Source organism: Eurypyga helias, unplaced genomic scaffold (assembly GCF_000690775.1).
Source record: "Eurypyga helias isolate BGI_N326 unplaced genomic scaffold, ASM69077v1 scaffold11201, whole genome shotgun sequence".
NCBI classification, from domain to species: Eukaryota; Metazoa; Chordata; class Aves; order Eurypygiformes; family Eurypygidae; genus Eurypyga; species Eurypyga helias.
The window spans coordinates 10,691-30,391 of record NW_010231543.1 but is presented as its reverse complement, the minus strand read 5'-3'; the positions used below and the strand labels follow the sequence as shown (position 1 = coordinate 30,391).

General features: G+C 52.6%; 1 protein-coding gene across 1 annotated transcript in view; it reads left to right on the top strand.

Moving 5' to 3' along the window:
• FERMT2 (fermitin family member 2) overlaps positions 1-16,508 on the top strand; it is a gene marked incomplete at its 5' end in the record, with an annotated part of 19,449 nt that extends 2,941 nt beyond the window's left edge. Inside the window, 12 exons of the mRNA XM_010161116.1 lie at positions 1,160-1,385; positions 2,161-2,263; positions 2,607-2,714; positions 4,458-4,592; positions 6,840-6,889; positions 9,263-9,387; positions 10,572-10,678; positions 11,017-11,238; positions 13,446-13,466; positions 13,966-14,090; positions 14,661-14,802; positions 16,106-16,508. Coding sequence (XP_010159418.1) covers positions 1,160-1,385; positions 2,161-2,263; positions 2,607-2,714; positions 4,458-4,592; positions 6,840-6,889; positions 9,263-9,387; positions 10,572-10,678; positions 11,017-11,238; positions 13,446-13,466; positions 13,966-14,090; positions 14,661-14,802; positions 16,106-16,279 — 1,538 coding nt within the window. The remainder of the gene's footprint in view (positions 1-1,159; positions 1,386-2,160; positions 2,264-2,606; positions 2,715-4,457; positions 4,593-6,839; positions 6,890-9,262; positions 9,388-10,571; positions 10,679-11,016; positions 11,239-13,445; positions 13,467-13,965; positions 14,091-14,660; positions 14,803-16,105) is intronic.
• Positions 16,509-19,701: the final 3,193 nt, after the last annotated feature.

The following is a 19,701-nucleotide window of genomic DNA, read 5'->3' as shown; positions in this document are numbered from 1 at the left end:
AAAGCCAGTTGCTGGTCCTTCGAGGTACCGGCGCACAGCTGTATGCCCAGCAAAGGATACTGAGAGCATTGCCCAACGTCCGTATGCAGTGGAATTGCTGACATTAGGATACGGTCGTTGAACCTCCCTTATTGCAAATCCGTATTTTATATTCTTAACATAAAAATCAACGCTCCTGTGAGATGAATAGGGACTATTTAGCGCCCAGTTATTTTAGGGTATGAGATGCCAAGCTGGGTCCGCTTTCATCTCTTCGAATTTGTGATTTTAAAAGGTTGGGGGTTTTGTCTGCTTTGAGTCTGTACGAGCTGTAAAGCTTCAGAAGGCCTGGGAGTAGTGTGTGCTTCGGGATCGGTTTTGCACCAAATCGCACCACTTGCTCAGCATATTAATACCAAATTTATTTGGCCGTCTCAGCGAGCTTTTCCGTCCGTGAAATGCCACATTTCCATGCCCCGCTGTTTCCTGTAACGTGAATAAAATAACCATGGAGTCACTTTAGTTGCTTTGCCTGCCAAATCCACCATTGCTGCTGCAAACACTCCGTTTGGGTGGTTAAGCCTCACCTGTGCTACTCTGCCCTCTTCTGAAAATGCCCATTTTCAGCTTCTGTCCTTTCCTACTCTCCCGGTGACTTTCTCTCGCCTTCTCACTTCCCTCCTTTCTTTCCCTCTCTATAGGCACCGATATTCTTTACATCGGCCCCGTCAAAGGTGAGCTCCACCTCAGTAGGACTTTTGTGCTCTGCCTCTGGTCTCTTAGTTTATTTTCCTGCTCCTCTAAAACTTTTGACTTCCAAAATCTTTAAGCAACAGGTAATACCGGTAAGTCGGGGGCTGTTTGTGTCCCAGGTGCCGCAGAAACACAGGGGGCAGGAGTTTCCCAGCGTGGGACACCTGCGCCTTTTCCCATGGATTCAGGCTGGAATGAGTTTTCCATCAGTTTTGCTCTCGGGGAAAAGCTGAGAGAGAGAGGGACAGCTTTTCATGGGAAAACAAGCAGCGCAGTGTGTTCCCATTGAGGAAAAAAAAAATGGTAAAAAGAAAAAGGGAAGGTTTTTCACCCGCTGGCTTTGGGTTTGTGTCCAAGTTGGCTTGGTTGGGAGCAGGCAGGGCTTGGCCGTAAGCTAACTCCCGGCTTTGATTCCTCTTACTGGTAGGAAACATATATTCGAGCCCAGGACTATATAGCAAAACGATGACACCCACCTACGACGCTCACGACGGCAGTCCCCTGTCACCCACTTCAGCCTGGTTCGGTGACAGCGCCTTGTCGGAGGGGAACCCGGGCATCCTGGCCGTGAGCCAGCCCGTCACCTCCCCGGAGTCCTTAGCAAAAATGTACAAGCCACAGGCGCTGCTCGATAAAGCCAAAATCAACCAAGGGTGAGTTAAGGATTTGGGGTTTTGCCCTTTTCTTCTTTTTTCTCACACACCCCCCGCCCAATACGCGTTTTTAACTTGCATCCTTGAAAGCATCATCTGGCAGCCCAGAAAGCCAACCGTATCCTGGGCTGTAACCAGAGCAGCGTGGCCAGCAGGGCGAGGGAGGGGATTCTGCCCCTCTGCTCTGCTCTGGTGAGACCCCACCTGGAGTGCTGCATCCAGCTGTGGAGCCCTCAACATCAGAAGGATATAGACTGGTTGGAGCGAGTCCAGAGGAGGCCACAAAGATGCTCCATGGGCTGGAGCCCCTCTGCCATGGGGACAGGCTGAGAGAGTTGGGGGGTTCAGCCTGGAGAAGGGAAGGCTCCGGGGAGACCTTAGAGCCCCTTCCAGTGCCTGGGGGGGCTACAAGAAAGCTGGGGGGGCCTTTTTACAAGGGCAGGGAGTGACAGGACAAGGGGTAACGGGTTTAAATTGAAAGTGGGGAGGTTTAGATTGGACATCAGGAAGAAGTTCTTCATGGAGAGGGTGGGGAGGCACTGGGACAGGTTGCCCAGAGAAGCTGTGGATGCCCCATCCCTGGGAGTGTCCAAGGCCAGGCTGGATGAGGCTTGGAGCAACCTGGTCTAGTGCAAGATGTCCCTGCCCATGGCAGGGGGGTTGGAACTGGATGGTCTTTGAGGTCCCTTCCAACCCAAACCATTCTATGATTCTATGATCATCACAACTTCACTGGAGATTTTTGTCTGTGTTATCCCATGTTGACAATTTACAGATGGCTGGATTCATCCCGATCCCTTATGGAGCAGGAGGTGAAAGAAAACGAAGCTTTGCTGCTCCGGTTCAAGTACTACAGCTTTTTTAACCTGAATCCAAAGGTACAGAGCTATTTATTTTATTCGTATCTTGCAGGCAAAGGCTTCGAGCTAAGGATGCCGTGTGTCTAACGTGCATTTGTGCTGGCAAATCCTCCACCGCTTTGAAAAGTGGCCGTGCAGGCATCAAACCCAGGTTTGCGTGCTCCCACGTACCGGTTTGCTGCTGCCGAGGCACTGCCAGCGATGCTCTAAGGGTTGTGGAGAGCCACTCCGCTTCGGTGGCAGAGGCTTTCCGGTCTCGGCTCGAAGCGTTGGCATTGAAATGAAAGGTGGGAGTGGTTTGTCTTGACCTGGGGTCTCGTACATTTTACAACCAGTCCGTGTTTTTTGCACTGTGCCGTAGTACGACGCGATCAGGATCAACCAGCTCTACGAGCAGTCCAAATGGGCGATTCTGCTGGAGGAGATCGAGTGCACGGAGGAGGAAATGATGATGTTTGCAGCGCTGCAGGTAGGAGACAGCCCGAGACGCCTACGGTTTTGGTTGAACTGGATTCTGTAGCTTCGCAGACTTCCCTGTTGATCACCACTGATTAACACGAGAAGCGAAATCGGCTGTAACTGGTGTTTTAAGCCTCACCTTGCCTTCAGTGGGAGCTTGGACTTCTCGTGCTGGTAGGAGCGAATCGTTTCCCGTCTCCTAATCCTCATTGAAGCTTATTAGGGCATTCAAAGATTTGCTGCTGAATACTTCGCATGAAATGGAACTTGGCCTTCTTTTACCAAACATGTTTATGTCTATCTTAACTTCTAGTTTTGCCCTTCTTCAAAATCCCCAGTAAGTACAGTAGGTTACTGAACTGCGCCTTTCTGGCACGCTGCCCCCAAACAGCTGGGGATAATCTGTGGGTTTCCCAGAACTATTTATTTATCTGTTTTATGAAATCCTCGGTGCGATTTGGCATCAGTACTACACCTGCTATTGACTTCCGTAAGACGGATGGCAGGCCATTTACTGCGTGTGGTCTGGCGCGCCTCGTCCCTGTGGGATGCAGAAATGTCCCCATCCGGATCAGGGCTATCTGCTCCTAGGGAAAAAGGAGTGAAAACGGAAATACGAAGACTCGGTTTACCTTTCCGAGCAGTCCAGGGTGTGTTGGGTATGGTCCTCAGTGGGAGATTTTATGCACGTTTTGGTTTTCTGGGGTAAAACCAGATGCAGTGCATCCTCCCAAACTGGGAGGAGTGGCTGGATAGGCCAGAGGGTCGTGCTGCCATCCAGAGGGACCTCGGCAGGCTGGAGAAACATGAACCTGGTGATGTTCAACAAGGGGAAAAGCAAAGTCCTGTCCCTGGGGAGGAACAGCCCTGGGGATATTCTGGAGCTTCCTGCTGGGAAGTAGCTGGGCAGAAAAGGGTCTTGGTGGACACCAAGTTGCCCAATGTGCCCTTGGGGCAAAGGTGGTCAGTGGTGTCGTGGGTCAAGGGAGGTGAGCCTTCCACTCTGCTCAGCACTGGTGAGGCCACACCTGGAGTACGGGGTCCAGTTCTGGGCTCCCCAGTGCAAGAGAGACATGGAGATACTGGAGAGAGCCCCAGCAAAGGGCCACGAGGTTGATGAAGGTGCTGGAGCCACTCTCCTGTGAGGAAGGGCTGAGGGAGCTGGGAGTGGTCAGCCTGGAGATGAGTAGGCTCAGGGGGATCATATTTATGTATAAAATACCCAGTGGGAGGCTGTAAAGGAGATGGAGCCAGGCTTTTCTGGGAGGTGCCCAGTGGCAGGACCAGAGGCCATTGGCACAGACGGAAACACAAGACATTCCCTCTGAACATCAAGAAACCTTTTTTTTTACTGTGAGGATGACCAGGCACTGGCACAGGTTGCCCAGGAAGGTTGTGGAGTCTCCATCTTTGGAGATACTGAAAAGCCAACTGAACGTGGTCCTGGACAATGGCTGTGGGTGACTCCAGACCTCCCTTCCCTCCTCAACCAGCCTGTGATGCTGTGAAAAGTGTAGCCCAGCGGGGCCCAGGGTGGTCGTTCAGGGTTACTACGACCGACACCTTGGACTGAAAACAGCCAAGCCCATCATCCCTGACTCAACTGCCCTCGGGCCTCAGCGCGAGGCAGGCTCCATTCCCACAGAGGGAACGGCTCCGGTTTTCCACTCCCAGGCACGCGTCGGCCGTGTTGTGAGGAGCTCGCGGCAGATCGCAGGAGCATCCCGGTGAAATGCTGTGCCTTGCCTTTCAGTACCACATCAATAAGCTGTCCATCATGTCCTCGGAAAACCACCTGAACAACAGCGACAAGGAGGTAGATGAGGTGGATGCCGCGCTCTCGGATCTGGAGATTACTTTGGAGGGTGGCAAAACGTCGACGATCCTGGTAAGGGTTGCGGGCACGCGGTGGCAGGGTGGCTCGTGCGTCCTCTCCTCACCTCGCACGAGGCAGGAATAATCACGAGCTGGGAATTTTTCCAGGCATTCAACCATTTTCATTTCCTTCCTTTCCCTTTTTTTCTATTTCTGCCCTTGCAGCATGAGACTGTTGCCCACAGCCCAGTGAAACAACACAAAACACAGACCCCAATCATATTTTCTTAAAACCAGTATTTTTTTATAATATCAAGGGGTAGTTCTGGAGGGAGGAGATCCCGGGCAGTGTCCGACGTGGGGCCAGCGCCGAGCTGGAGCTCTGCTCTGAGCCCACAGCGGCATCAAAACTTTGAGCACACTCATCTAGTGAACCAAAGGCTTCATTTAAGCTCTGAGCCCATCTTCTAGTTTTGGGGTGTTTGCAGTTAATTTAGCACGTGCCCAGCTCTGCGTTGCTGCAGAAGACGAGTGCAATATTGCATTTTTCCTACCGGGATCGTAAGATCAAGTGGTGTTGGAGAAGTCCTGGAGGAGATGGGATCTTACTGATTCCCCCCTCCTCCTGCATCAAGCACCTTCCTGGTGAAATAATCGAAATATATTCAAATTAATTTGGTTTCTGTTCTCGCTACCAATTTTCCAAAATACTGAATTCTTCACGCTGAGTTTTCTCTTCCACTGTTTATAATTCATAGAATCGTAGAATCATGGAGTGGTTTGGGTGGGAAGGGACCTTAAAGCCCACCCAGTCCCACCCCCTGCCATGGGCAGGGACACCTTCCACTAGACCAGGTTGCTCCAAGCCTCATCCAGCCTGGCCTTGGACACTCCCAGGGATGGGGCATCCACAGCTTCTCTGGGCAACCTGTCCCAGTGCCTCACCACCCTCTCCAGGAAGAATTTCTTCCTGATGTCCCATTTCGATCTAAATTCACAGCAGAGTTTTACAGTACCTAAAACGTCTGCCATGATTTTCAGGAATAACTTACGCTCATAAAACCCTGGTTTTATTAGACTGGATTTCAGCCTGGAGCGGGCTGTGACTGTATTTCGGAGGGTTTCATGTATTTTTTTTCTGGTAGGCTGCTTTAGCACTGGCTTTCCACCCTTTAAAAAACGTAACACCCGCAAACTAAACTGCAGAAAAAGGACAAGGTCCGCTCAGACTTGGCACAGGGCAGCTTTTCCAGGCATTTTGCACATTTATACCATCATTTTAAGTTCTTTCAAACCCTAAAATCCCTGAAATTTTCCAGTCTTACACTTCATTTAATTTTTTTTAAGTGTTGACGAAGGGCCTTTCTGAAGTTAACATCCATACGTAGCCTGCTTTACCAGCAGTAACGACGGCGGGGGTTTACAGCACAACCCCGTCGCCGTGGGAAGAGCAGCGCGGCTTTGGAAACAAGGACAGGTTCTTATCGCCGAGGGATCTTTTATCATTTCTTCACCAAACCAGATGGGAAGCGCAGTCCTAAGGAGCAGCGTCTGCCAGATAGGCGTGCAAGATGGCAGTGATTCATCAAAAAGCCTCCATCCCTTTCCGTGGGGGTTGCTCGCAGTAGCCATTTCCAGATGCAGTCGAGTAATTGAATAGGGATAATGGGCAATTACTGGATTGTTTGTTTAGATTCTGCATTTTTTTCCCTGCGGTATCTATAAACAGCATTGCTCTTTGCAGACAGAGAGTGAACTGTCTTGCCACCGGAGGCTGTTGGAGCTGCCTTTGCTTTTTCTGTCCTTCCAAAACCCTTTAGTTGGAGCTCGTGGGAATTGCAAGTCCCACCCGAGTCCCGAGTATTTTGCTCGTGAAGATAAACTCAATATTTAAAAAGCTGGGGGAAAAAAAACCTTCCTAGACTGTCAGCCCTCTCCTGGCCCTCCGTAGAGGTGCAGAGCAGCATCTTTTCCTTTTGTGTGGAGCAAAAGGAAGTAACTGAGGGAGGAGAGAAATCCCTGTGGGAGGCAGTGTGACCGCGGGTGACCTCGCGGGTGGGAATTGGCTCCAGCGGCAGCAGGAAAGCCTCAAATTAAAATAAAACCTTGGTCCTCTGGTTTCCAAACAGCACTCTGTGTGATAGATTTTTCTTGCTTCTCCTGGGAAGGGGATGAGCCTTTCTCGGGAGCACTTCCACAACCCCTGAGTCCCTGGTATTGGCCGGTGAAGCTGCCACCGGCTTCTTTCCCTCCGCAGCATCCCTTCCCTCCCGGACTCTGCTCAGGCTGGCGGATGAACGGGATAATCTTTTCTTTTCAGGGTGACATCACTTCCATCCCAGAGCTCGCCGACTACATTAAAGTCTTCAAGTAAGTGCTGATGGGAAGAGGTCCTTGTGAAACTGGTAATGTCTATGAATAATTGAAGCTCCTACCACCTAATATCCTCTCTTTTTGTTACCTCCTGGCCTTAAGATCTTGCTGCGCGCCGTGTTACCGCGTGTGAAAAGCCACCCAGCAGTCGCTGTGTTAATAACCCACCTCCGAGCATCTGCACCCTCTTGCTGTTTAAGCATTTTACTTCTTTATCCTGTAGCACAGTCACTATTTCACACTATTCGAAATATTCAATAGTGAAGTTAAGCAGTTCTTAAATATATTATATATAAAACCTCTTAAATATCAAACCCGGGGTGTTTTCCCACTATCACCACCCCGGCGGGTACGCATCCCTCCGGGAGAGCTTCCTGCGTCCCGTAGCCAGCAGAGCGTGCGGCATCTTTCTGTAGCACAATTAATGCTCAGGAGATAATCGAGCCACCCTAAAATTAGGAGTAAAACCTAAAAAACCTTGCTCACATCCTTCTCCTTGTTTGCAAGAGGCTGGATGAATTAGAAGCAGTCGGGATCCCGGGCTGTCTGCCCTCTCCTTGCCAAAAGCAGCAGGTTAAGCTGACTCTGCTCCTCTTCCAGCTCACTCAGGATTTTGGAGGGGTTTTTTTTTTTAATTTGGCTTTGACTCGGAGAGCATTACATGGAAACTGGGAACAGCAGCGTCTGGCCTTTGAGTAACATTTTGGCAGCCGCGACCGTCTTCCGCAGTTTATTGCCCGCTGCGGCAAGGGTTACGGTGAAAGTTCTGGAAACTGGAAATAATGATGAGATTTCACAGCCTAGCTATAGGATGTAGAAGAAAAGCTGTAGGCAGCGAAATAGCTCTGGAACAAGCCTTTATTTAATTAATTGGTTGGTTCTGGAGCCAGAAGCTGCCGGATCTGTTCTGAAAAACTCCTTCTCCCTCTCCGAAGGCAAATTAATAACGTCTCCGCGTCCGTCTGGGCTTGCGGTTTGCCTTAACTGGGACAAAGTTTCAGGGCTGCAGCCTGTGCCCTGCATCGGCGTGGGAAGGTTTTTTCCCCCTCGAACAAACAAGTAAACAAAAACCTTGTTCTTTCCTTTGGTGTGCTGCTTTGCCAATAAAATTAGGTACGACTCGGGGAGTTAATTGCTTGCGAATTGGGGAGACGGTTGATGGGGCAGGGAGATGGAGCAGCGTGAAGCTGCCAGTTCCTCACCCGCCGCAAGCCCGAACCCCGAGGTTGGGATTTGAGGCTGTCGTGCCGCAGCGGGAGGCACGGAATTGCCACTTGCTCCTAAAAGTGAAACACGAGGTGTTTCACTGCCAGAAACGCAGCGTAAATGCTGCGGGGTTAGGAGCTGGCCCAGCTTTGGACATGCCTCTTGTCACACGTCACTGGGGACGAGCTGCAAGCCCAGTATGCCTGATATATATATATATGTCCTCTGTATATGTTCCTATAAGTGCCTGGTGTCACTGCAGGGACGGGGGACTTCCCTCTCTTGCCCACCAAAGCACCCCGCCATCAGAGGTGTGGGAGCAGCAGGCTTCAGGCAGATGCCGTGTTTCTCCTCCACCTCCCCCATTTCCTCCTGACCCACAACCCTCCTCAGGCAGCCCCCAGCAGGCTTTTCCTTGGAGATGAAAGTGCAGAGCCCCGGAGACAAGCAGTGGGCACCATCGCATATTAGATCCCTAGAGATGAGGGTCAGGCAGCTGCTTCCGGGCCAGGGATGTGCGAAATGCATTGCAGTGAGAAACTGCAGATTTCTAAACCCGAACAAGGTTTAGGAATTAGGAGGGGTTAAGAAAAATCGGAAACTTGCAGCTGTAGGGAGGTGCTGGGCTCGTGGTGGGACGAGCAGCTCAGGGTACCAACCGTGCCGGGGGGGCTGCAGGCCTGCCGGGCCATTGCTGCTTCTGCAGAGTTGGCCAAAATCCATGTTTTCCGTCGGAAGGAACCGAATGTTTTCTGGTGTGGAGTACTTAAAAGAGCAAATAGCAAACGCACTCACGCGCCTGCTTGACTGACGAGTCTTTCAGCAGCGCCGCTGCCCTCCAGAGCTTGAGCAAAGTGGTTCCGGTTCAACGTGGCAGGCGAAGGAGAATATTTTGCGGCGGTAATACAGCTCTCCAGCTCCCCCCACCTTGCCCCAGATTAGTGGGATCTCCGTAGGGGTGAAGAGTCCAATCTTGCCAATTGTAGCTCCGTTTCTCAACCCAACACTGTAAAGAAGGGATGGCGAGCGGCTGACCGCTCAGGCAGGGACTATCCCAGAGGTGGGAATACCCCAGGCTGCTGACAGTGGATTTTTCAAGGCTGAATTGAGTTTCCCAGTGCAGCGGCTTCAACCAAATGTAACGTCCCTCGATCTGCCTGGCAGGCCCAAGAAGCTGACGTTGAAAGGCTACAAGCCGTATTGGTGCACCTTCAAAGATACCTCTATCTCCTGCTACAAAAGCAAAGAGGAATCCAACGGGACTCCTGCCCACCAGATGAACCTGAGAGGTAAGAGAAGTGGGAGCGCCCTTGCGTTGCATTCCAGTCTTCCACCTTGTTTTCCCACTGCTTTATCTTCCTGGTATGCCATCCTAGGACTGGGTAGGTATGTTTAAAGGAATGAGGGCGACTGGGTTGGATAGCGTGGTTGGATAGACGCGTGACCCCAAGGGGAAGCATCACCAGCTCCCCAGTAGCATGGTGGGGGATAACTTGCCGCTCTCTGCCGTAGCTATCCAGGATTGCACCAGCTCCCACGGCGGAGGGTAAGTTTGAGCACACGCTGCGCTGGAGGGAACAGACCATTCTCTTCCTCCCCTACCTTTAAATGTTTAGTCCTCCTCTCCCTGGTGCTGGCTGCGAGCAGCCTCGCTCAAGCCCTCCCCGTGAGCCTCGCACATGAATTCTTAAATTCCGATGGTGCCTGTCTTATTTTTTTTTTCCCGCCCCCAGCAGCCACCAAACTGCGGAGCACTCGTCGTTTTTCCCCGCGGAGGCAGGAGCAGATGTGATGCCAAGCGACCTCGGGCTGCAGTCAGCGCGAAGCCCGGCCCGCAGGACCTTTTTGGGAGCTTTTGACATATCTGCTGTGACGGCACTTTTCAAAAATCTCGGAGGCGGCGCTGAAGCAGCGCCCGGGCTCACTTGGCTGGTTCAGTTCATCGCTCCCTGCTGTTTATGCAACCGCTCGTAGCCCTCTCCAGGCCCCGAAAGTGGGATGCTCACGCCTCGCCACTGACTTTAACAGCGCGGTGCCTGGCCAGAATGATGTACAGGGGGTTCAGGGCGAGCGTCAGCACCCCTCCACCCACCTTTTCCTACGCTTTCATGAGAATTTCAGGGTCAGGGAGTATTTGCCACCCATCGGGTCCATTTGGGAGGCCAGGCAGGGCCTCTGAGATGAATCCTGCGGGCACGCGTTAACTTTGCCTGCGTTGCTTTCACATCAGGTCTTGATTTTTTCCCCCCTTTTTTTCCTGTCACTTGGAAAAGAGACGTCTGACACGGATTTTGTCCCTGCTGTGTAGTCCATCCCATCAGAGATGTGGTGTGAGACCTTTGCAGCCCTGCGTTGCTGTTGGACACCCTTTTGAGAGAGCGTTTTGCTTTTCCTTTTGGTGTATTTTTCCCCCCTTTTTGAAGCGTACCTCTTCACCCCACCCCCCATTAAACACTCTTCTCCCCCACTGCAGGATGTGAAGTTACCCCTGACGTGAACATCTCTGGTCAGAAGTTTAACATCAAACTTCTCATTCCGGTGGCGGAGGGAATGAATGAAATCTGGCTTCGCTGCGACAATGTAAGTTTATCGCTTGGACCCGCCTCTCTTTGCCCATCGTCAGCTCCTGCTCGGACCTGCCGGGTAGCTGGTGTAAATTAGAAAAAAACAGAAAGTGCCCTCACACGTGTCTGATCTCAGCATTCAGACCACGACTGGAGTAGAAAATCAGTCCCTGCTCTTCCTTGGCTTTGTCCCACGGTTGTGGAATACACGTTGGCTGGGTTTCTGCCTGTTTCCATGCGTGCTTGAGTCTCCTGGGGCTGGAAGGAAAATAAAGGCCCCACGGAGTTTTATCTGGGGGAAGAGGGAGCAGGTGGCAGCGCACTGACGGGCACGGGTCTCTCTTTCGGGGGCAGGAGACGCAGTACGCCAGCTGGATGGCCGCCTGCCGCCTGGCTTCCAAGGGCAAGACGATGGCCGACAGCTCCTACGGCATGGAAGTACAGAACATCCTCTCCTTCCTGAAAATGCAGCATTTGAACCCAGACCCGCAGCTGATCCCGGAACAAATCAACACTGACATTAATCCTGAGTGTCTGGTTTCTCCTCGCTACCTGAAGAAGTACAAGAACAAGCAGGTACGTGCTCGCCGGCGCTCCCGGCACGGTGGTGGCGGCGGTGTGGACCGGGCTGACCGTGCACCTGTTTCGGTGGGAACTGCCTGGTTTGGATGTTGTCACTTCCACTGCCTGGTTTGGATGTTGTCACTTCCTCGGATGCACGCGGGTACTAAAACGAAACGCAGACCGAGATGTGTGGTTTCGATCCAGCACCTGGGGATGACACCCGCCACCCTAATTCTGCCCGACGTGAAATACCTTTTAAATTTATTCGCATTTTCTTTAAATACATTTGGGTTACGGTGTGCGGCCCCGCTGGTAGCGAGCGACGGTGCAGCGAAGGATGGGGCAGCTGCCCCCGTCTCTCCCCACACGGATGTAACAGCGATGAGGTGAAATCGGTCCCCGGTGCTGGGATTAAAACCCCTTCCCTCGCACAGAACCCGGGCAGAAATCCTCAGGATCAGTGGAGTTGCAGCTGCTTGCAGTGCTTTATCCAGACTTGGCTGTAACACGGTTTGCATATTTCTCTCTTTGCTTTTCCACTACTTCCAAATGCCAGTCCTTGACGTGTTGCTTCCTTCTGAGTCGCCGTGGCTCGGGCTTGAACTCCACGCTACGTTCGATCCGTGCATGACAGGGCCGAACTGTTCTGCGCTGGAAATGAAGGCGTGACTTTCTGAAAGACGTTCTGTGTCAGGACAGGGGCAAAAATAAGCAAGGCATTGCTCCGAGGCCTGTCAGCGACTTCGTCGTTCAGCTGGAGCTTCCCAGCCCCTGTGCTTCGGGCTGGCCGTGGCTGGATACGATTTCTCAAAACCCAGAAGAAGGCTGCGAGTCAGAGGAGCAGGGAAAATACAGCTTTTTTATTGGCACAGCACGATGATTTCCTGGCAGTGGAGTTATATTTTATATAGCCCTTATTATTCTTCTGAATAAGCCTTTATATCCACTTGGATGGAGGAGAGGCTGCATAAATATACCGATTTAATGTATATAATACCTTCTAGGCTTGAACTCGGTAAAATGGAGGCACCTGGAAAAATATTAGCTCGCAGGACTTGCTTACTGTGCAGGTATCCTCATTGGAAAAATAACCTCCATCGAACCGCGGGGATGGGCACGAGCCCTCGCCCTGCTCCGAGCCAGGCCGGCGGCTGTGGTGCAGATGCCAGGTCCCCTATAGATTTAGGTTTTTCCTTTATGGCCAGAGGCAGAGCTTTGCAGCAGCAGAGGCTGTTTGCCTCTGGGAGGGATGGAGGCTTCGGGAATGCAAGGAATTTGGCCCTGAGGGTCCCTCCGTGCCGAGCACAGGGTAAGGAGGAGGAGGAGGTCACGCAGCCCACAAACTGGCGCCAAAATGGGAACTGGCAGTGGGCCGTGCCGGAGGATTTATGAAGGCGGTTGGTCCCACACCAGCCCCAGACCCGCTGGGATGGTGTTTGTCTCCATGTGCCCTTGCAGCAGCGTAGGGTTGGCACGTTGGGCTTGGCGAGCCCCAAATCCTAAATGCAACCAAAAACCCAGGGTGGGGTTTTTTGGTTGCATTTAGGATTTGGTACTTGTATTCACAGCACTCGGGTGCCTCGCTGGGGTTCGGTGTCGGAGCAGCTTCCAGCTGGCTGACAAGGGCATCCCCAGGAAGCCCTCGGCGTTGCCCACCCTCTGGGTAAGGCCACCTCCCAGCCCCGTGTGCTGCAGCTGACCTTATCCTCCAGCCTCTTGTTATCCCGAGCAGCATCCCTGTCGTTTCTCGGCATCCCTGTCGTTTCTCGGCATCCCTCAGATAAACGGAGCCAGCGGCCCATAGTGAGATTCCTGGGCGAGTAGGTGGGTTTGAGTTCCTGCAGGGGCACAGAGAGGAGCGTGAGGACACAAACTCTCCTCTGAGACGACAGCTTCACCCTCCTCTTCATCTACCAGCAGGACCAAAACCCTCCCCAGACGATGCCGGCCGGGACCGCGCCGGTGCTCAGGCAGGGCTGGCACGAGGGGCGAACCTCTGCTCGCTTGTCCCCTCTCCGTCCTCACATTCACTTTGGCTGCTTTTCTGCCTAAGAAATTGTGCATGTGTTTGGTTTTTTGGTTTGGATTTTTTTTTTTTTTACTTGAACTTTGGTTTGCAGTTAATTTACACTTTTTCTTTGCTTTGTTGCCATATTTCTGATTGCTTTTTTTTCTTTCTGCCTCCTTTTCTTTTTTTTTTTTCGCCTTGCCACCTACAGCCAGGCTATGTAAGAGACTTGGTAAGTGACAGCAACAATAAATTTAAGATAAAATAGCCTAGAATCCCTTTGGTTTGGAGAGGAGCAGTGAAAAGAACTAACAAAACCCACGCCCTCCCCCGAGAAACTTGGGCCCTGTTTGCTTTCTGTAACGATCCCCGGTGTTTTACGCGGAGAAAGTGGAAACCCTACGCCAGAAATTTTCCCCCTCGTTTGCTCACATCCTGCGCCTCAATCTCACCGAGCCCGAGCGGCTCTTTGCCTCCAGACAGCTCCAATCCATATTGGCTTTTACGTGTCTGGAGACGGGAGGCAAAAGCACGTTTCTCGGCTGTGGTCGCAGGCTTTGAGCAGTTGCAGCTGAAATAAGACCTCAGGGTCGAAACTATCGATCAGCTGCCGCGTCCGTAACCGCGCTGGCTCCCAAATCCCTCCCGAGTCGTTACCCGTTCGCGCGACGGTCGCGATGCCGGTAGCGAGCCCCCCTTGCCTAAAAGCCGGCGCGTCTGGCCGCCCGCAGATCACGGCGCGCATCCTGGAAGCCCACCAGAACGTCGCCCAGATGAGTCTCATCGAGGCGAAGATGCGGTTTATTCAAGCCTGGCAGTCGCTGCCGGAGTTCGGCATCACGCACTTCATTGCCAGGTCAGTGGGTCTGCAGGGGGGGAATTTTGGGAATAAATATGCAGAATACGTTAAATACGTAGCACAACCATCGCCGGGACGGCAATGAAAAGCAATAATCTTGGAAAACTGATTTTATAAATTAACTCAGCCGCTGGATTGGACGCACGGAGCCGTGTTCAGCCTGGAGAAGAGGAGGCTCCGAGGAGACCTCATTGCAGCTTTCCAGTATCTGAAGGGGCCTACAAGGGTGCTGGGAGAGGACTTTTTACAAGGGCCTGTAGTGACAGGACGAGGGGTAATGGGTATAAATTGAAATCGGGGAGGTTTAGATTAGATATCAGGAAGAAATTCTTCCTGGAGAGGATGGGGAGGCACTGGGACAGGTTGCCCAGAGAAGCTGTGGATGCCCCATCCCTGGAAGTGTCCAAGGCCAGGCTGGATGAGGCTTGGAGCAACCTGGTCTAGTGGAAGGTGTCCCTGCCCATGGCAGGGGGTGGGACTGGATGATCTTTAAGGTCCCTTCCAACCCAAACCATTCTATGATTCTATGATTCTATGTGTATTTATTAATCCCTGGCCATGTCGCAGGTTCCAGGGGGGCAAGAAGGAGGAGCTGATCGGCATCGCCTACAACCGGCTGATCCGGATGGACGCCAGCACGGGTGACGCCGTCAAAACCTGGCGCTTCAGCAACATGAAGCAGTGGAACGTGAACTGGGAGATCAAAATGGTGAGCCGGTGTTTTGTGACGCACCTCGGCCGCTTGCCCTGCGCCTGTCACCCGAGACAGGGGCTGCTCTCGGGGCCGGTTTAAGGTGACTTTCTGTGGCTGCTGTTAAAAAATCAGGTTTTCATGTCACTCGTTTCCAAAGCCTGTCCCATCCGGCTGCCTTCATGTAGTTGGTCCTCCTCCCTTTTCCACCTCCTTGGAGATGTAGCAGAGCTTGTCCCAGCTGCTGGTGGAGTTGAGTTTGACCCTTAAAAGGAAAAAAACCCAAGTCTAACACAGCCAGTTACACACTTAATGCGTAACCGTTTTCTCCGGTCTCTGAACACCCACTCCAAGGCAGCTCCGTGAAATCAACCTTCGGAACCGATGCTCAGGCTTGGTCCTAACCAGTGACATAAACGCACTGGGTCTGACCCCTACTAACCATCCCTTTGTTTGCAGTGCAGCTCAGCCGTTCATGCGAGTAACAAAAAGCAGCGGCAGACCCTTCACCGGGCTCCGAGATGGGCTTTTACCCGACCGTGACGTCGGCTGCACAAACCTTCTGTGGCCCTTTTCAGCACGGGCACCCGCTGGAAGCTGCCAGGGATCTGCTGCGGCTCGTTAAGAGCTGCTGGCGAAATGATTCCGCTTCCCCTCTGCCTCAGAGCCTTTGTTTTGAGCCAGTTGCAAGCCTCGATATCCCCATTATTCAGCTCGGATGCTCTGCTGGGAATCCCCTTCCCTCCCGCAGCCATGGGGGGACAGAAAAATAACGGGCGTCACTAGGTGGAGAGACTATTCAGTTGCTCCAAACCCCCCCAACCGCCGCAAAGCGTTTCAGTGAGCGGATGTCAACTTACAAAACCGGCCTAGGGAAAACCGGGAGGAAATTCCGGCCCTCGACAGGTCCGTCCGTACCCGGTCTCCGGTTCTCAGGGATGTTGCCACGCGCTCAGCGCCGAGGGATGCGAAGGCGCTGGGTAGTTCTCCCGGAGTCACGGGAGGATAAAAGGTGGAATTGGAATAAATGGCTAGATAAAGAAATAAAAGAGAAAATTAAAAATAAGGCAAAAAAGGCAACAAAAGGTAGTTCTGTATCAGCATTTCAACAATAATCAGAGACTAGCTCCAGTCGGAGGGGAGCCGTAGGGATCGGGGAGTCCAGACCATCCCTTCCCTCGCTGTTTTTCGCTTGGGGCAGCGGAAAAAAGGCGTCAGGGTCAAGAGAAAAGAAACGTACGGCAGGAGGGAAGAGCGCGGGGCAGCGTAACGCCTCCGGGAAGGCTCCGGTGACGCTAACCCCTGCGGCTTTGCCCTCCAGGTGACGGTGGAGTTCGCAGACGACGTGCGGGTGTCCTTCATTTGCACGGAGGTGGATTGCAAAGTGGTGCACGAGTTCATCGGCGGCTACATCTTCCTGTCGACGCGAGCGAAGGATCAGAACGAGAGTTTAGACGAAGAGATGTTCTACAAACTGACCAGCGGTTGGGTGTGAGTCCCACCTGCTGCGCACCGAGAGGGAACCCCGTGGCCATATTAATATTTAACTTTCAAAAGCTGTTCTTTGAACTATGCTGCTTAATAAAGTTAAGCTTGAAATGTATCTTTTTTTTTTTTTTTTGTTATCATGACAATTTTTTTGCATTACCAGACCAGTTACTCTGCGTGCACTAACGAGCACTTCTGTTAATTCGCTCTAACGAGGCCGTATCCGGGCCAGGTGATCATGCCACCGGACTTTAGACACAGAATCCGATGGGCAGATCAGGATGAGATTTGACTGACTGACTTAAAACAGCCAATTTTCTGAGAACTCAAAGCCATCTTCTTGTAAAGCCATCCAGGGCTCCACCTATATGAAGTCTATTTATCATGTTTAATGCATGAGTGTTTGCTTCCTTTATATTTTTTGTGTGTGTGTTTTTTTAATTCTGTACATTTGACCCGTTTTGGAGTCGTCCTACCCCCTGAGTAGTGTTGCCAGCTCTCCTTTCACACTACACCCACCGGGACTGCTAGAGGTGCCCGACAGGACTTTGAAGACAGCTGCGTGCGGCCTGGAAGACGATCTTGTGTTAGTCTGTTGTAGCTCGGGTTTATTTGTTAACTTGCCTTTTGATAATCATTTATATTGTTTGGTTCTTTTCTTTTTTTTTTAATTTTATTTTTACACCGTATTGTATTATGACACTTTTAGTATTCACCAGCATAGTCACTGTTCTGCCTATGATATGCAAACTTTTTCATTACAATATGAAGTAAAAGGTCTATGAAGTATAGGTTTTGTGTAACTAATGTAAAAAACACAAATTTTATAAAATTGTACAGTTTTTTTTAACTAGTCTCACAAGCCAGCTAGAATATCGCATAGATCGGGTGTAGCAGCGTTACCTAGTATGCCCGTAAGGGGTGCGGGGAGTGACCAAGAAACAAAAAAGAGCCCCAAACAAACCCAATTTCAATCCAGTAAATTTGTATTTAAGTCGAATGGGATTTCAGAGCTGCGCCACAACACCCTCGATAACCAACACCCGGGGCCAGCACCTCCCCGCTCATTAAACCAGCACCGGGGTGATGCTAACGGGGAGGGACCTGCCCCGCCTAACGCCGAGGAATAACCAGTGTTGCTTCTGTGGTTTTCAGGACTATGTACAAATGCATTTTATTTTAAATAAAAGTCAAATCTTTTATTTAATATCCAGCTGCCGCTCCCGAGTTTTCGTGGTTCAGCTGCGCCGTGGCAGGGCCGTAAGCGACACGGCCAGCCCTGCGCTCCCTCCCGCTGCCTTAGCCCCAGCTTCCCGAAATAAAGCGCCACCAAAAAAAAAAGGAAAAATACAGGGCTGGGGCAGGAGGTGCCAAGGCAGCAGCGGTGGCCGCACGCCTCGGCCAGGCAGGCGGTGGGGAATCGGCGCAGGGATGCGGGGAGGGATGCTGGCAGGGACACCCTCGTCTTCCGAGGCTGTGATGGGGCGCTGGGGTGTGAACCAGGCTCGGCACGCTGGGCTTCGTTATGTGGGCAAGAAGGAAAAATCCATCCATTTGCAAGCTGGGCTCGAAACGCTGTATTTCAGCCTTTCAGTCGGCGGTGGAAGGCAATTGGGTTTGCTGCCAGCCCATCCGAGGGCAGCACTGCAGTGGGAGATGCTGCCTGCAGCCACTACGGAGCGGGACATGGGGAATTAGGGTGCTGCCTGGGTGGAGAAGCCAGTGGGATGCACCATTTTGCCCAAAAACGCCCCAGGAGCGGTGCCAGGGATGCTGCTTGGCCACCTCTGTTCCAGCCCCCAGCTTCAGGTTATCCCATCCTGACCCAACAGAGCCACAGCGGAGCTGGAGGGAAAGGAGGAGGGATGGAAAAGGGATGCCAACGGCGGCCAAGGGTGCCTGCAACGCCTGCAGCATCTTCCCGGGTGCGGGATGGGGCATTTCCCCATCGAGGCTGCATTTCTGCAGCAATCCTCTATTTTTTCGCACCACGTGCTCCAGGAGGGGTCATATCCTTGCTCCATAAAAGCGAGGAATGGCTCAACAGTACCAGCTGATTCCTCCCACTCCACAGTCCCAGCACAAACGGGACTGCAGCCGGAGCAGAGGTGTGCTCGGGACATTCCAGGGATGCTCCCAACCCTGCCCCATGCCTGCGGGCTTGTTCTTTCAGGAGCTGGCAGCTCCCAGGTGCCTGGCAAGCCCAGACGATCCCGGGAGGGATGCAAACGGAGCAGCAGCGTGCGCGCTCCTGGCAGGCGGCGCCGGGATTTTGGCTGGATGCGGGAGCAGGCGAGGCATGGCAATAAAAACGTGCCTGGCCTGGAATAGCACCGAAGGTGGGTGTGTGATGGGAATGGCTCCCTGAAAAATATTTACCTCCTATTTCACAGCCTGAGCTTACGTGGGATGGAGAGGTGTAAGGGGGGAGGGAAGGTGGGGGATAGACGACGCGTCTCCCCCATCGGTCCATCCCCAGCTGCCTCCGCAGGGCTCCACTACGCTGAATCGGAGCCCGATTTTGCAGCTGGGGGAGGCGATACAGCAGCAGGAAACTCCGAGCAGAAAGCAGAGGAGGTCGGGGAAGGGGCATGGGAAGGCAGAGGCTGCTTTCGGCTTCCTCGCACGGCCCCCTGAGAACAGGAGCCGGGAGAAGCTGGGAAGGGGGGGAGCAGGGAGCGGTGCGGGCGCTTGCAGGAGGCTGGGAAGCAGCGAGGGGGTCACAGGGGACTTCGAGGTGATGTGAAGGAGGCTGCTGTGTTTTCTAGGATGTCCTTCCCTTTGGATGAAAAGATGCAAATGGAGAGGGCAGGGGGATACAAAAAATCTGTGGTTTACCTAAAATCTGGAGAAACAGCAGATAAAACAGAGCACGAGGATAATCTCAAGCGCCGGGCCGGCTGGCATGGATGGGAACTGGCACAAGGGACGTGCATGGGGGTGAGGAGGGAGCACAAGGAGTGTGTTGCAAGGTGGTTTGGGGAAGGAGGCGGTGAGAGCCGGAGCCCGCGGGAGGGGCTGGATGATCCAGGGAGAGGCAGCAGCGTCAGGAAGCCGGATAAGGAGCTGGTTGCTCTCCTGTAGTCATCAGACATGGCTGGTGGGGGGATGCTGAGTCAAAGGGAAACCGGCCGAGGGGGATGTGGTGGGTGGAGAAGTGTCGGAGCCCGGGTGGGTTTGGGCATTAAAGCCAACGATGGAGGATGAGGAGGGTCTTGGCAAGCCGAGGCAATCCAAACCCCAGCTCCTACCGGCCTCCGCAGAGGTTTATGGTGCTGATGCAGCGAAATCTGGCTGTGGTTGACCCTGTTGGGTAAACAAAAGAGTAAAACAAATTAAAAACAAAACCAAAACCGAATTCAAACCCAGCCCGGGGATGTCCGCAGCCCCTGGGGTGACTCAGCCTCAGGGAGGAAGAGCAGTAACCAT